At 35.0% G+C, this 15,582-nt stretch overlaps 1 protein-coding gene across 1 annotated transcript in view; it reads right to left on the reverse strand.

Moving 5' to 3' along the window:
- Nucleotides 1–15,582, reverse strand: part of LOC126887850 (microsomal triacylglycerol transfer protein) — a 188,544-nt gene that overhangs the window by 95,763 nt on the left and 77,199 nt on the right. Inside the window, exon 2 of the mRNA XM_050655745.1 lies at nucleotides 13,461–13,970. Coding sequence (XP_050511702.1) covers nucleotides 13,461–13,736 — 276 coding nt within the window. The 5' untranslated portion in view covers nucleotides 13,737–13,970. The remainder of the gene's footprint in view (nucleotides 1–13,460; nucleotides 13,971–15,582) is intronic.

Consider the following 15,582-nt stretch of genomic DNA (forward strand, 5'->3'; position numbering starts at 1 on the left):
TTTTTTTTCGAAAGTTCTGCGAACTTTCAATAGTGCGGCAACAGTGCGTCGGCAGTACTACTAACTTCTTCTTTTTGTACAGACATGACTCTGTTGTTTTTTTAATATGCCTCTAATAAGTTGTCGTTCCATCGTTTTCGTGGTCTTCCCACTGATCGTCTTCCTATTGGGGAACCGTCTCTCGCTGTCCTTACCTCTATTTCTTGTCATTCGGCTTATGTGGTCTTTCCATTCTATTCTTCTGTTTCTTACCCAGTTATTAATGTTATCCACCTTGCATCTCCGTCGTATACAGGGTGGAACTGATGTTAATTGTTGTGATGAATTAAGAGATTGTTGCACTTTGATTTGACGAATATATTGAAATAAAAATATTATACAAAAACATGTATGCTACACACAAACTCTTTAGATGAACTGTTGACTGCGTTCCTTCTTCCTTCTTTGGGATGGCAGAGGGGCAAAGGAACATACATTAAAAGGCGCACACATCAGGGGCGGCGTTGCACAATGGCTCGAACATCCTCCTCACCTTGAAAGGCTCCTTTCAATCATCTAGAGGTAGTGGACATATTTTGTTGAACCACGTTTAATGATGCCAGTAAAGTCTTGATTGTAGCTACTCGATTGATGTTGTCCCTTCCAGGATGTACACTGAGTATTCGGCCTAGCTGCCAATGGGTTGGATTGATGTTGTCGTCCTTTATAAGGACCAAGGCTCTATCTGTGAGAGACTCTTGATTTTTCTTCCAGCGTCCCTTGACTTGTAGCTGGGAGATGTACTCGGTTTTCCATCTTGCCCAAAAGCTTTGGCACATCTGCTGGACAAGCTGGTATCGATTTAGTCTGGTGACCTTTATATCCGTTAGATCTTGGTCTGGAACTGCTATGATTGGTTTTCCAATAAGAAAGTGAGCAGGTGTTAAAGGACTGAGGTCATTAGGATCTGGACTAATAGGAGAAAGAGGTCGTGAGTTTAAAATTGCCTCTATTTGAATTATTAAAGTTTGAAACTCTTCATAAATAAGCGCAGTTTTTGACAAAACTCGTTTTAGATGTAATTTAGATGATTTTACTCCGGCTTCCCAGAGTCCACCAAAATGAGGTGAATAGGGCGGTATAAATTGCCATTCAATTTCTAGGGAATTTGTTAGTGACCATAATTTGTCTCTTAATTCAGGTGCATTTAAAAGAGATGCTAATTCTCGTTGAGCACCTATAAAATTGCTTCCATTATCTGAGAATATTTTTACGGGTTTTCCTCTGCGGGACACGAACCTTCGTAAGGCTTGTAAAAATGCTTCAGATGAGAGACTTGAAATCAATTCTAGGTGTACGGCCTTGGTGCTAAAGCAAATGAAAAGACCTATGTAACATTTAGTGGTTTTGCATTCACGACCTTTTTTGTCTTTTATGAGAAATGGACCTGCATAATCAACACCCGTTATTGTAAATGGACTAGAAGGCATTACTCTAGCGCTAGGAAGATTTCCCATTATAGGCTGAATGGTTTTTGCATTAAATCTAAAGCATCTTACACACTTTCTGACAGTAGCACGAGCTAAGTTGCGACCGGATGTGGGCCAGTAAATATCTCTTATAACATTGAGAAGTAACTGAGCACCACCGTGTAGTAATATATGATGTTGTTCTTGAAACAATAGTTTTGTGAAATGATGATTCCCATTAATTAGAATGGGGTGTTTTTTATTGAAATTGTAGTCAGAATACTTGAGTCTACCGCCAACGTGCAAAATATTCTGACGGTCTAGAAATGGATTGAGACCACATAACCTATTCTTTGATGCCAGGTACTTGTTGTTTGATAAATCTTTAATTTCGTTACAGAATGATTGATTTTGACTAACCTTGATCAATGCATTTAGAGAATACTTTAGCTCCGATAATGTCAAAACACCGGTGTTGCGATTATTTCTGTTAGCACAATTATTTACAAATCTGAAGATGTAACTCGTGACTCTACACATCTTAGAGAAATTAGAGAACCGATCAAACGGAAAACTCAAAATATCTGGTGCATTTTGAGCTAATAGAGTTTGAGTTTTTAGCTCTGGTAGGTGGTCTACTTTGAATTGTTCATTGGGCCAAAATTGTGAATCTAGAATTATCCAAGATGGACCATGCCACCATGTTTCAGAATTTAATATTTGACTGGGAAACATGCCTCTTGAAATTAAATCTGCTGGATTTTCCTTGGTTGAAATATACTTCCACTGGTAATTTTTCGTTAGTGATTGTATTTCCGACACACGGTTACCTGTGAAAGTTTTTAGTAAATTTGGACTGGTTCTTACCCAAGCTAGCGTTATAGTTGAATCGGACCAAAGAAAATATTGATTAAATTTTAGATTTATGGAAGTCTGAACTTTATCAACTAGGCGAGCCAATAGCAAGGCACCGCAAAGCTCTAGACGAGGAATACTGACTGTTTTTACAGGTGCAACCTTGGATTTTGCACACAACAAACTTACTTGTACCCTACCATTTTTATCGGAACTCCTAATATATACACAGGCACAACGGCGGATCCAGAAACCTTGCAAGGAGGGGGCAATGAAATAAAAATGTTCTCGTCACTTGCGTAGGTACCATGTCCTTTCAGAACGTTGGTTACTGTCATAGCTATCTTAATATTATTCACTGCCACCCTAAATCAACCACGAAGTGCTTTTTCGTCCTGGACTGCGTTTGCCTTCTATTTTCACTTGCATAATATTTTGTAGCAGCCTATATTTGAAATTACTCATTACATGTCCAAAATACTCCACTTTTCTCTTCTTGATGCCTTCTATAAAATCAGTAGTCTTGCTGAGACGTTCTAGTATTGTGGAGTTTCGAATCTTCTTTACCCAAGATACTTTTAAAATTCTTCTATAGAACCACATTTCGAAAGCCTCAAGGCGATTTAGGTAAGTAGATCGATTTTATTCACGGTCCAAGACTCGACACCATACAGTAAGACCGAGAACACGTACTTTGGAGAAGGAATTCTGTTTTATGTTTCATTTCGTTATTCAGTTGTCAACAGGACACAAAACTCACTATTTATTTTCAATCGTAATTATCTCTTTCTTACAAAAAGGCGACACCAGGCGAGGTCTCAAGGAGGGGGCAATTGACCCCATTGACCCCCCTTGGATCCGCGCCTGCACAGGCACCATATGCACGTTCTGATGCATCACAGAACCCGTGCAACTGCAATTCTGTTGGATTGCATAATATAGCATGCCGTGATATTGACAAATTGTTCAATAGAGGAAATTCGTTTTGCAAGCTGATCCATTTAGAATAGAGTTCTTCAGGTAGATTGTCATCCCAGGATAATTTATTGCACCATAGGTTTTGCATAATGATTTTACCTATGATAGTACATGGGCTTAATAGACCTAGAGGATCAAAGATTTTTGATATTGAAGATAAAATGGATCTCTTAGTAATTTTTTGTTTAGAAAAATTTGTATTGATATGATAGAATAAACTATCATTCGACCACGACCATATTAGTCCTAAAGTCTTGGTCTTATTGTCATCGCTTGGAAACTCTAAAATGTCGAAAGCTGAATCAGAATTTGATATATCCTTTAGAACTTGTGAGTTGTTGGAACACCATTGTCTCAGGTGAAAACAACCGGTATCTAATACCTTGGATACATTGCTGCAAATCTCTTGAGCCTCTTGAATAGAATCAGCTCCGGTTAGCATATCGTCGACATAAAAGTCTTCCTTGATTATTCTTGCAACCTTTGGGTTGGAATCTTCAATCTCCTTTGCTAATTGTACCAAACAACGTATAGCGAGAAAACTAGCTGAAGCTTGACCGTAGGTGACAGTGTTTAACTCGTACGTTTGTAAAGGTTTTGAAGGATCTTGACGCCATATGATCCGCTGCAATGGTCGCTGTTCTTGATTTATTAGGACTTGCCGATACATTTTAGAGATATCGGCAGACACGACATAGGCATATTTTCGAAACCTCAAAATTATAGAAAATAGGTCGTGTTGAAGAATAGGTCCTATTAGTTGAATATTATTTAAAGATATTCCATTGGTAGTAGAAGCCGATGCATCGAAAACAACGCGTAGTTTTGTAGTAACGGAAGATTCTTTTGTTACTCCATGATGAGGTATATAGTATTGACATTGAACATCCTTTTGGTCTAATATAGCTGACATGTGATTGAGTTTCTCGTATTCGGTCATAAATTCAATGTATCGTGATTGCAATGTAGGATTTTTGACCAAACGTCTTTCAAGAGCATAGAATCGTTGCTCCGCGTGAATTCTTGATTCGCCTAAGCTTTCTGGTCCTTGTTTTAAGGGTAGATTTACAACAAATCGCCCTTTAGAATTTCTTGTTGTACTTGTTTTGAATATTTCTTCACATAAAATCTCATCTTGTGAAAAAACCTTGTGATTATCTAGTTCTTCAAGCTCCCAAAATCTAGCGAGAGCTTGAGACAGATCTTGATTGGCACTAATATTGCATGAAACCGTATTGGGACTAGCGGCTCCAAGAGTTCCGGAAACAATCCATCCAAGTTTAGTTTCTTGTAGATGGGGCTTATTTTTCCCTAAGGATATTTTGTTGGCACCTAGAAGTTGCCAGAACAGATCCGCTCCAATAAGCATATCAATTGAAGAGGGTTTGAAAAACTCGGGATCTGCAAGTTTGATATTGTGGGGAAATTGCAACTCCGAGATACTAAGATTAGCTGGCACATAACCCGTAATTTCTGGTAAGATATAGCAAGTTAAATTGGCCTGGAAGGTATTATATTTGGATTTGATTGATACCTGGCACTTGGTTTTGACAGAAGAAATGTTATTGGTTATGCCGAATATTGACAAATTAGTGTTTTGAGTGTGAAGATTGAGTTTTTGTTGAATGCCTTCTGTTATGAAGGAAGTTTGGGATCCGCAATCAAGGAGAGCTCTAATTGAGTGAAGATTGTTTTGATTGTCACAAATGAGAGCGTATGCGGTAGATAATAGAACCTGTCCTACCGATATAGAATTAGATACGCTGCTATTTATTACATTTGTGCTCCCTTCGCCTGAGCATTGCTCACTTAACGGAGTGTCATTTTTATCGTCATGGAGAAGTGTATTATGTTTTGATTTGCACTTCTTACATGGACCCAATTTGCACTTATGTTTAGTGTGTCCTTCTCTTAGACAATTAAAGCATATTGTTGCTGTTTGATTAACGAACTGGATTCTATCGCAGACCGAAAGTTTTAGGAAATCGTTGCATCTGTATATTGAATGTTCACCCTTACAAAATGAACAAGTATAGTGTCTAGACATGAAAACCTTTGTTGCCTTCGCGGTCCGAGAAACCTGATGTGATTTATTATTGTGTGTGTTAGTTGAAATATTATTTTTGTAATTTAAAGAGTCTACAAAATTAGCTCGCTCACGCAAAAATGTCAGAAATTGGTCCAAAGTAGGTGATTTGGTTGTATTACGCGTTTGTCTCTCCCAATAGCTTAGAGATGCGTTGTGGATTTTTTGACAAAACCAAAATATTAACAAACAATCCCAATTTTGAATAGATTGACCTAATTGCTGTATTGCTCCCAAATGTTTTGAGATATTGTCAGCTAATTGTTGTAACTTATCATGCGAACACTTGTGAATGGATTCCAAAAGAAATAAAGCACCTATGTGATCATGCAATAGTTTTTTAGTATTGTCTAATCTTTCGCACAACGTATCCCATGCTACTGTAAAGTTATCCGCGGTGTACCGAATGTTGCTTATAGATGCCGCAGCATTGCCTTCTAGAGCACCCCTCAAATAGAAAAACTTTTCAATATTGGTTAGGTTATTGTTCTGGTGAATAATGCTTGTAAATGAGTCACGGAACTCGAGCCACTGTTCAAAGTGTCCGCTGAATTTTTGTAGAGAAATATCTGGCAACTTTATACCACCTAATCGACCTGGTGCACATGTGGAACCGTCGTGATTTTTTAACAATAATTTTGCTATAGCTATAGTATTATAAAATTTAGTTTCAAATGAGTTCAGCTCTTTGCCGAGTTCATCTAGTGCAGCATTGTCAGACAATAATTCAATATCGCTATTAATATTCTTAAATTCTATTAGTAGATATGTAGAATCATTGACTCTCTCTTTTAGATTAAAAATATCTAAATCGGTTAATTTGTCTTTGTTGAGTGTATCTAAATATTTTTCAAAACTTGTCAGAGAGCGTTCGATGGTAGCTCTTTTTTGTTTTAAAATTTTTAAATCTGAATCAGACATTTTAATTAGATAAAATAAATTTAATTAAATTAAAAAATTAAAAATCAATTATATTTGATTATTTGTGTTAATTCTAATTAAATTTTATTTCAATTTCCTATTTAAATTTATTTAATTAATTTCTATTATTAACAAAGAAAAAAATTAAAATGAATTCGATTTAATAAAAAAAGAAAAGAAAAAAAGTTTTTATGAATTCGCCCTGTATAAAACTGTATTATAAAACATAACATGCAACCCTATGCGTCGGCAATTAAAAACAGATAAAATATTTGGTGAACATCTGTGAGGGTGTAAGGAAATATATTTGAGACTCACTTTCTTTATCGCTGCGCTGCCGGCTGCGGTAACTACTTGAGAAAGGGTCGGTGCCGATTCTACAAATAGCTCTCGTCTCGGGATGTGGGATGATGAGTTTAAAATCGACTATTTGGCGGCCCTTAATGTTGATTTTGTGAATGTATTTTTTTTTAATTAATACACTTAATTAGTATTTATTGCACTGGAACGCATTCGCTCGTAAAGACCATGGAACTGATGTTAATTGTTGTGATGAATTAAGAGATTGTTGCACTTTGATTTGACGAATATATTGAAATAAAAATATTATACAAAAACATGTATGCTACACACAAAGTCTTTAGATGAACTGTTGACTGCGTTCCTTCTTCCTTCGTTGGGATGGCAGAGGGGCAAAGAAACATACATTAAAAGGCGCACACATCAGGGGCGGCGTTGCACAATGGCTCGAACACAGGGTGATTGATTAGTGGGGTAAAGCTCAATAGATCCGCTATAGTAATTGATAGCAATAAAAGTTAATAACAAAAATTTTAGCGACCATTGAGCTTCACATTAAAAAATTATTTAGAATGTTACAGGGTGTTCGATAACACAGTGGCAGACCAAACTTATGTTTTTTTTAATGGAACAACCTATATTTTATTTTCAATTCGAAATCCTGTTAACTTCTCCATTACAAAAATATAAAGGTTTGTTATGTTATACAGGGTATTTAGAAAGTTATATCCAATTTTATATGAAAATCGTAACAAGTTCAACTCCATGTCTAAATAAAAATAAGCAAAACAGCAATGGTTTATTAATACCATATTTTTCACGTATTGTCAAAATTTTCAAAAATGATTGGTATTGCTAATTTTCTTTACATCAAATACAGGGTGAGTCAAAACGCAAGTACATTTATTTCCCAATAATTTTAAATAGAACACCCTGTATTTTATATCACTATTGAAAAGTACCATTACCGTACTTTAATTTTTAGATAACATTCCCTATGTCTAAATTTATTAGTTTTCGAAATATTTTCATTTTTCAATGGACCAGTAGCGTGGCTACCCAAATCACCAGAATTTAATAAACCGGACTAATTTTTTTGGGGTTACGTTTATAATGAAGTTTATAAAATACCTCCAACAACAAGGGATGAGATGAAAAATAGAATACAAAGTGTATTTCGATGTGTTAATTTACAAATGCTTCGTAGAGTAAGTAGCTCATTCAATGATCGTTTGTAGGCGTGCATAAATGTGTTAAGAGCTAATTTTGAACACCTTATGTAATTAAGTATTAAAAATATTTTATTAAAAGTACCTTATAATTTTTTCAAACATGGTTTTCTTTGCAAAATGTATTACTGATTAATTATTTTTCGTTCTTTATTTGTTACATTGTTACATTTACATACAAAAGTAGTGTTTAATTGTCTTCACAAAATGTTGTATTTTGTGTTTGTGTGTTTTTTGTCAAATTTATTACTAATTTTCTTTCTTTATTTGTTACATTTCATAAAAAAGTAGTTTTTAATTGTTTCAAAAATGTTGCATGTTGTGGTTGTGTGTTTTTTTTTGTAAAATGTATTACTAAAAAATTATTTTTATTTCTTTATTTGCTACATTTATACTTTGATTACCGGATTGATAATCGGTACCTAATCGTCAATTGTCAATTCAGTCATGGCTTACTTAAAATTTAGATAAATTTAGACACCTAAAATAATTTACTCTGAAAAATGAAAATATCTCGAAAACTAATAAATTTGGACATAGGGAATGTTATATAAAAATTAAAGTACGCTAAGGTTACTTTTCAATAATGATATAAAATACAGGGTGTTCCATTTAACATTACTGAGAACATAATATACTTGCGTTTTGACTCACCCTGTATTTGATATAAAGAAAATTAACAATGTCAATAATTCTTGGAAATTTTGACAATAAATACAAAAATATGGCATTAATAAACCATTGCTGCTGTGCTTATTTTTATTTATACAGCGAGTTGAACTTGTTACGATTTTCATACAAAATTGGTTTAAATACCCTGTATAACATAAAAAAACCCTTAAATTATTGTGATAGAGAAGTTAACAAGATTTCAAATATAAAATAAAATATAGGGTGTTCCATTTAAAAAAACATAAGTTTGATCTGCCACTGTGTTATCGAACACCCTGTAACATTCTAACTAATTTTGTAATGTGAAGCTCAAAGGTGGCTAAAATTTTTGTTATTAACTTTTATTCCTATCTATTACTATAGCGGATCTATTGAGCTTTACCCCACTAATCAATCACCCTGTATGTATCTGTACTTCTAGCTCTGTCTCATAGAATCTTACCATCAATTTTTCGAGGGGTTTTCATCTCCGCTGTTTCGAGCAATATTTTTGTCCTCTCTGTGTCGGGTCGTGTTTCTGCCGCGTATGTCATTATTGGTCTGATGACTGTTTCGTAAATTCTGCCTTTCATTTCTTTTCCGATATTTTTATTTCTCCATATTGTGTCATTCAGGCAACCTGCGGCTCTGCTTGCTTTATTCACTTGATTGAACTTCCACTTCTGTTCGAGCCTTCCGTAGCTAGATAGTGTGATGCTTAGATATTTAAACTCCATCACTTATTCTATTACTCTCGCTGTCCACGCTGCGCTCAAAGCCACCTCCTGACCGCCCACGAGGGACGCAGGTTCGCCTGTCGTTGTACAATGGTTTCTAGGGAGACTGGTCGAGAGCAAAGCACGGACAGTACACGTAAATGTCTATGGAACCAACAACAATCCATCAAACTTTCTTCTCTGTTGACTTCTTAGCCTCTGGACACCACCGTCCGGCATAACCAAGGATCCAAGAACACCAGGACACGGCGCTTGCCCCGGTGTGTTTTTTCGGACTGTTTGCTTTTGCTGCCAACTCTAAACATTCACCACAAACCCTGAAGAGGACAAAATCCTAAACGGGGAATCACATTGTACGCATTTCTTCTTAACATTATCAAGACAAGCAAATCAAAACAATGTAGTTAGTTAGTTAGTTCTATTATCCGACCCTCCAGATCCAATTTACATCTTGTTGGATTTGCTGTTACATATAACCATGCTTTTTGTCTTTTTTTGGGGAAATTAACATGTTAAATTTTCTGGCGGTTATGTTAAATTGGTGCAGCATACGTTGTAAATCATCTTCACTTTGAGGGATTAGTATTGCATCGTCTGCATAGCAGATTATTTTAAGTTGTTTTTCTCCCATTTGGTATCCTTTTTTAGCTCTTCCTTTTTTTATTATTTCGTCCATGTTCAGGTTGAACAATAAAGGACTCAAGGAATCCCCCTGTCTTATCCCATTGCCGGCTTCAATTGGGTCAGTTAGTTCATCTTCCACTTTTACTTTTATTGTGTTGTTCTGGTAGATGTTTTCGATCGTTGTAATTATTCCTAGAGAAACCTCTCTTGAGTATAACAAATGAATAACAGCCTTTAATTTGACCCTGTCAAATGCTTTCTTAAGGTCCACGAAACAGAAATATGCCGGTTTGTTGTATTCCAACGATTTCTCTTGAACTTGCCTCATTTTAAATATATACTCCAGGCTGTGGGTGAAAAACGTGTTATAATTAAGGCATTTTTGAAATCTATCAGGTGTTGTAAATGACGATTCCAGGAATAACTAAAATGTAACCAAAAATTTTGTGCGCTTTTCCATTTTGACGTTTTTCATTTGTTAAATTTCCTATTTTTAAAGATTTTTAATTTTGCAGCTTAGGATATTCATTTTAGAGAAAAACTTTTAAATATTTAAACATAGCAAATTTAACAGATGAAAAACGTCATAAATTAAAAAGTACACAAAATTTTTGGTTACATTTTAGTATGTATAAGTTATTCCTGACATCGTTCTTTAGAACACCTGATAGGTTCCAAAAATTCCTGAATTATATCCTGAAATCGACCTATTTTTCACCCACAACTTGGACTAATAGCGTCAGTGCATGACCTCCCGACCTAAAACCTTGTTGTTCTTTTGCTAATGTTATAATTTCATTCAATTTGTTTGTTATCACTTTTGTTGTTAATTTTAATGTTGTGTTTAATAAGTTAATCCCTCCGTAATTCTCCGGGTCTGATTTGTCTCCTTTTTTGAAGAGAGGTATTAGGATGCTTGATCTCCATTCTTGTGGTATTCTGTTTTGTTCTATTATTTTTTGTATTAGTTTTAATAGTTGTTTAGTTAGATCTTGTCCTCCGTACTTTAGAAGTTCGTTCGATATTCTGTCCTCTCCTAGAGATTTTCTATTTCTTAATTTTCTTAATGCTTCCTTTACCTCTCCCTCCTCAATGTTTATTTCTTCGTTTGTCGTAACTTCAGGTTCATTATCGTCGCCTTTAGCAAATAGAGATCGGAAGTGTCTGCCCATGTTTCCTTCTGAATGTGTTTCGTTTTTATTAATTCGTTCATCTCCTTTCTTTGCCTCCTGATCATTTTCCATACTTTTTTTCGTGTTTCGTAGAAGTCGTGTTCCATCTGTTTTGAGAAACTCTGTGAGTGTTCCGTTTTTATTTGTCTCACTAAAGTGTTCGTTTTGTTTTTGATTCGTTTGTAGTGGTTGTATGCCTGTTGTGTTTGTTTTGTTCTGTATTGTAAAAAATCTTCTTTTCTTCACATTTTATCTTCACTTCCTCTCTAAACTATGGGGTTTTCTTCTTTAATATGTTAGTATTCGTTACTTTTCTCTCTCCAAGTGATTCTGTTGCAGCGTTGATTATGTTATCTTTGAGTTTTTGCCAGCTTTCTCGATGTTATCGTTTTCTAATATTCCATTCTCAGCAATCTTCTCTGATATTATTTTTCTGTATAAGTATTCCGTGGATTTCGTATTTAGTCCTTCGACTCTGATTTTTGTTTGTGTTGATGCTGCCCTCTTGGGTGTGAAGTATTTCATGATGATTTCTATTTTACATAATACTAGGCTATGGTTGCTACCTACATCTGATGAGTTGAGGCATTTTACGTCGATTATTTTCGACGGACTATCAAAAACAAAGGCACAATATTTTGATAACAAAATTATTATACTCATAGATGCCCTAAATATTACCAAGTCAGTCAAGTTCGATTTCTTGTTATAGATAACCGATTTTTAGTAATAATTCCAATGTGGCACAAAATCTAGGCAAGGGATAAAAAAGTTTATTTGAAGAAAGTGTATTTTTTTGTTCTTCTTAATGGCGGTACAGACTCGTTATTTTATTATTATATTTAATTATAGAATAATTTCCACATACATACTAACATATTTCTCAAATTGGGCTCTGTACCGCAATTCTGTACTATATTACGAATATGTGTGCCAAATATCTCGACAAAATATTCAAAATTAAAGCAGCAATCTTGGAACGCGTTTTCCGTATTGATGACGCGCTACTGTAGCCTCTTAAAACAAATTTATCACGCTTGTGAAGTTTTTGTTCCACTGTGAATCTTCAAATGTTTTTTCAAAGAATTTGTCTGAGAAGACTGCTTCAAACATATTTCACACTTGTAAGGTTTTTCTCCAATGTGCACTCTCAAATGTATTTTCAAATGACCTGCTTGATCCTAAAACGGGGCACAATCACGAAAAGACGGAAAGGAAGACCCAGACAAAGATGGTTTGATAGCGTACAGCAAGATCTCAGAAATGAGGGAATTAAGAAGAAATAGTAATAAACAGGGACGAATAGGGGAGAACAGTAAGTCAATTTAGTTGGAAAGGAGCATGATTTAACAAGAAGCCACCCCACTTGATAAAAGTGTTGTAATATACAGTGCTCTTCAGATAAAACTATCCAACTTAAAAAACTTTTGAACCACTGATTTTTGGAAAAAACGCAAAACCACGTCAAATAATACTTGAAGGGGGAGACATTATGCCATATTTAAGCTTGCTGGGAAAGGCGCCCTCTCACCCCCGGTATCATCCTTTAATTTTTCATTGTAGAAGTTTAAGTAGAATTGCAATTTTTTTCATTGTTTAAGTAGAATTGCATTTCATTCTTCTCGTGCTGCAGTCCTTAGCTATCTCGCTGTCATAGGAACGGGATTTTCTTTCCAAATATGACATTATAAAGTGTCCCACATGCTCGATCGGATTTAAATCCGGGCTATATGGTGGCCAATAGAATTTTTCAAATTCAACCTCATTTTCAAATTCAACCTCATCAAGTTATTCGCTGTACTAGCGACACGAGGAACGATAACTCAACGAGCGTTGGGTTATCATTGGGGAATCTGTCATATCCGATATGGCCCGCAAATGGCAAAACATGATCTTTTTAAAATGTTTTTAATGTACACGTCAGATGTCATTCGCTCAATCACCTCCACAAGTTTGGTATGTTATTCCCAAGCTAAACCGCTTCGTAGCGTTATAACGCCAACACCAAAACTAAGAGCTGTTTCACATTATAAGAATTTTGATCGTGCGATGGTTAAAATCTACATAGTGGCTCGAGCAATCATAAGGAATCTTTCTCCCTTCTCCGAACGTTTCAAGCGGTGAAGGGAGAAAGATTCCATATGATTGCTCGAGCCACTATATGTAGATTTTAACCATCGCACGATCAAAATTCTTATAATGTGAACAAGCGCAAACGCTCTGTATGACTATGAGGTTACAACTGGCATACCGCTCGCCAACTCTTCTGTAGACGAAGTTTCGTCCATTTGGTTATTATAACTGAATTCTGGTCTCAGCTGTGTCAATAATAAGTTTAACAAGATATTTCGTAATTATTTCAAATGATGGTGTCATAACATAAATATTCCGTATTTTTGTCCATGATGAGTATACTTACCTGTATATCTGAGTTACCAAAAGTATAGCAAAAATCTTACCTCCATTCGTAACAGCTTTTGATCTCCATTTTCCCAGACCGAGTCTACTGTAAGTTCTCCATTGATGAAAAATCCCACACTTTTTCCACGAAGGCCCTTCTCATTCAATAATACGGTACTTTGCAGTTTGTATTTGAAAGAAACACCTTTTGCGAAAACGTTAATTTCATTAAAATCGCCCGCTGCAGAGGACAGTAGCACAAATCCATAGCAAAGTCCCAGCGAAATAGTAAACAGTAGGTACAAAATAGAATAAGAATTAGTGAAACCGAACATTTTTGAAAACTGTCCACACGCACAAACACTGTTCACATTTCTAAATGGTTAAATTTTTGGTTGTTTAGAAATATCTGTTGAAAAGTAATTAGAGTTATCCCCACTATCTTGTGTTTAGTTTTCTTGATGTAGCCCTTGACCTCTCCGGTATTGATAATGAATGATTCAATCAGCAATCCTCTAATCGGTTGATAATTTTATCTAGTTCTTGGTAATACCATTCTCCATAAATATCTGAAAGTAGAAAAAACAACGTTGCTTACTAAGATATTTACGGGCATAGACAATAACAATAGAAATTATCTTTACTAAATACCTTTGTTTAAAACGAGTAACCCAAATTATATGAATAATTAAGTAAATACAAAATTAGTTATTAAATGGTAAATTAATAACATAATCATTAGTTGGAATTTTTTTTAGCCCAGTAAATGAACGAGAAATACGGCGATAACGTGTAATTTTCAGTGTTACCACCAAATTGCAGGAATATTTAGATTCAGGTTCTACTAACTTCAAAGTTGGTCTTGTGTTGTTCGTTGCTTTTACTTGAAGGGTAAAAGTCACCCTTTCTCGGGGGTGAAAAAACATACATTTAAAATAAGTCCGGAAATGGATAAATTGCTAATTCTAAGCAACTTTTGTTCTATAGAGTTGTTTCACTAATTCAGTACTTTTCCAGTTATTTGCGAGTGAAAATGTTTAATTTTTAACAAAAAAACACGTTTTCAGGTGGTTTTTCGCAAATAACTCAAAAGTAAGTGCATATTTTATCGAAAAATAAAATGGTGTGGTGTGTGCGAAGTAAAAAAAAAAGAAAAAATTGTATATTTATAATTGATGGATTCGACCGTTACTTGATGGAAGTTCATTTCATCTAACAATAAAACACTGAAAACGTTTGTTTTCTATACTTCCACAAAATTTATTATAACTATGTGACTACAGCTGTTTCGGCAGAGTGCCTTTCTCAAGTGATATAATTTACAATGTGTTTGCCTTTTTAAGTCTCTAACTGAAGAGGTTGAGGAGTGGGGAGCTGTTTGTCTCGAGTTGGTCATTCAGAATTATATCTGTATTTTTCAGTTTATTAATTTCCATAGATTCTAAAAAAGACAGCTTAAGGCTTTTATTTTGGATATGCAGAATTTGAAACTCTTCATTGAAAGAATGATTATGATCTAGAAGGTGAAGTGCGTATGTAGAAGTGTCTGTTTTTCTATTGTTGAAAGCCCTTTTGTGTTCTGCTATCCGTTTGTCAAAAGTTCTGCCAGTTTGGCCGATGTACGTTTTCGGACAGTCACCACAAGTTAGTTTGTACACACCACTCTGTAGTTGCTTTTTCTTTCGGCTTTTATTGTTCTTAATATATTTGCTTAAGTTGTTGTTAGTTCTGAAAGCTGGTATTATTCCTTTCTTTTTTATGTATCTGGCTATTTTTGTTGTTATCTTGCCAGTATATGTGAGAGAGCAGAAGGTACTGGGTTCTTTTTGTGGTGGTGGATACACTAATTTCAGGGCTTTCTTATGGAGTTTTTGATTTAAAATTTTGTTAACTGTTTGTTCGTTATAGCCGTTGTTTACTGCTATTTGTTTAATGATGTTTAGTTCTATCTCGAAGTTATTTTTTGTCATGGGAATTTCTGTCAGTCTATGTATCATGCTATGGTAGGCTGCTAATTTGTGTTGTGTAGGATGGGATGATGAATTGTGTGTAGTTGTGTCAGTATGGGTAGGTTTATGATATACGGAGAACTCATGTTTGTTGTGTAGTCTGGTAATCGTTACATATGGAAAGTTTATGGAATTATTCTGTTCTGTTTCTATTGTAAACTCAATATTACTA

The sequence above is a fragment of the Diabrotica virgifera genome, chromosome 7, assembly GCF_917563875.1.
Source record: "Diabrotica virgifera virgifera chromosome 7, PGI_DIABVI_V3a".
Classification (NCBI taxonomy): Eukaryota; Metazoa; Arthropoda; class Insecta; order Coleoptera; family Chrysomelidae; genus Diabrotica; species Diabrotica virgifera.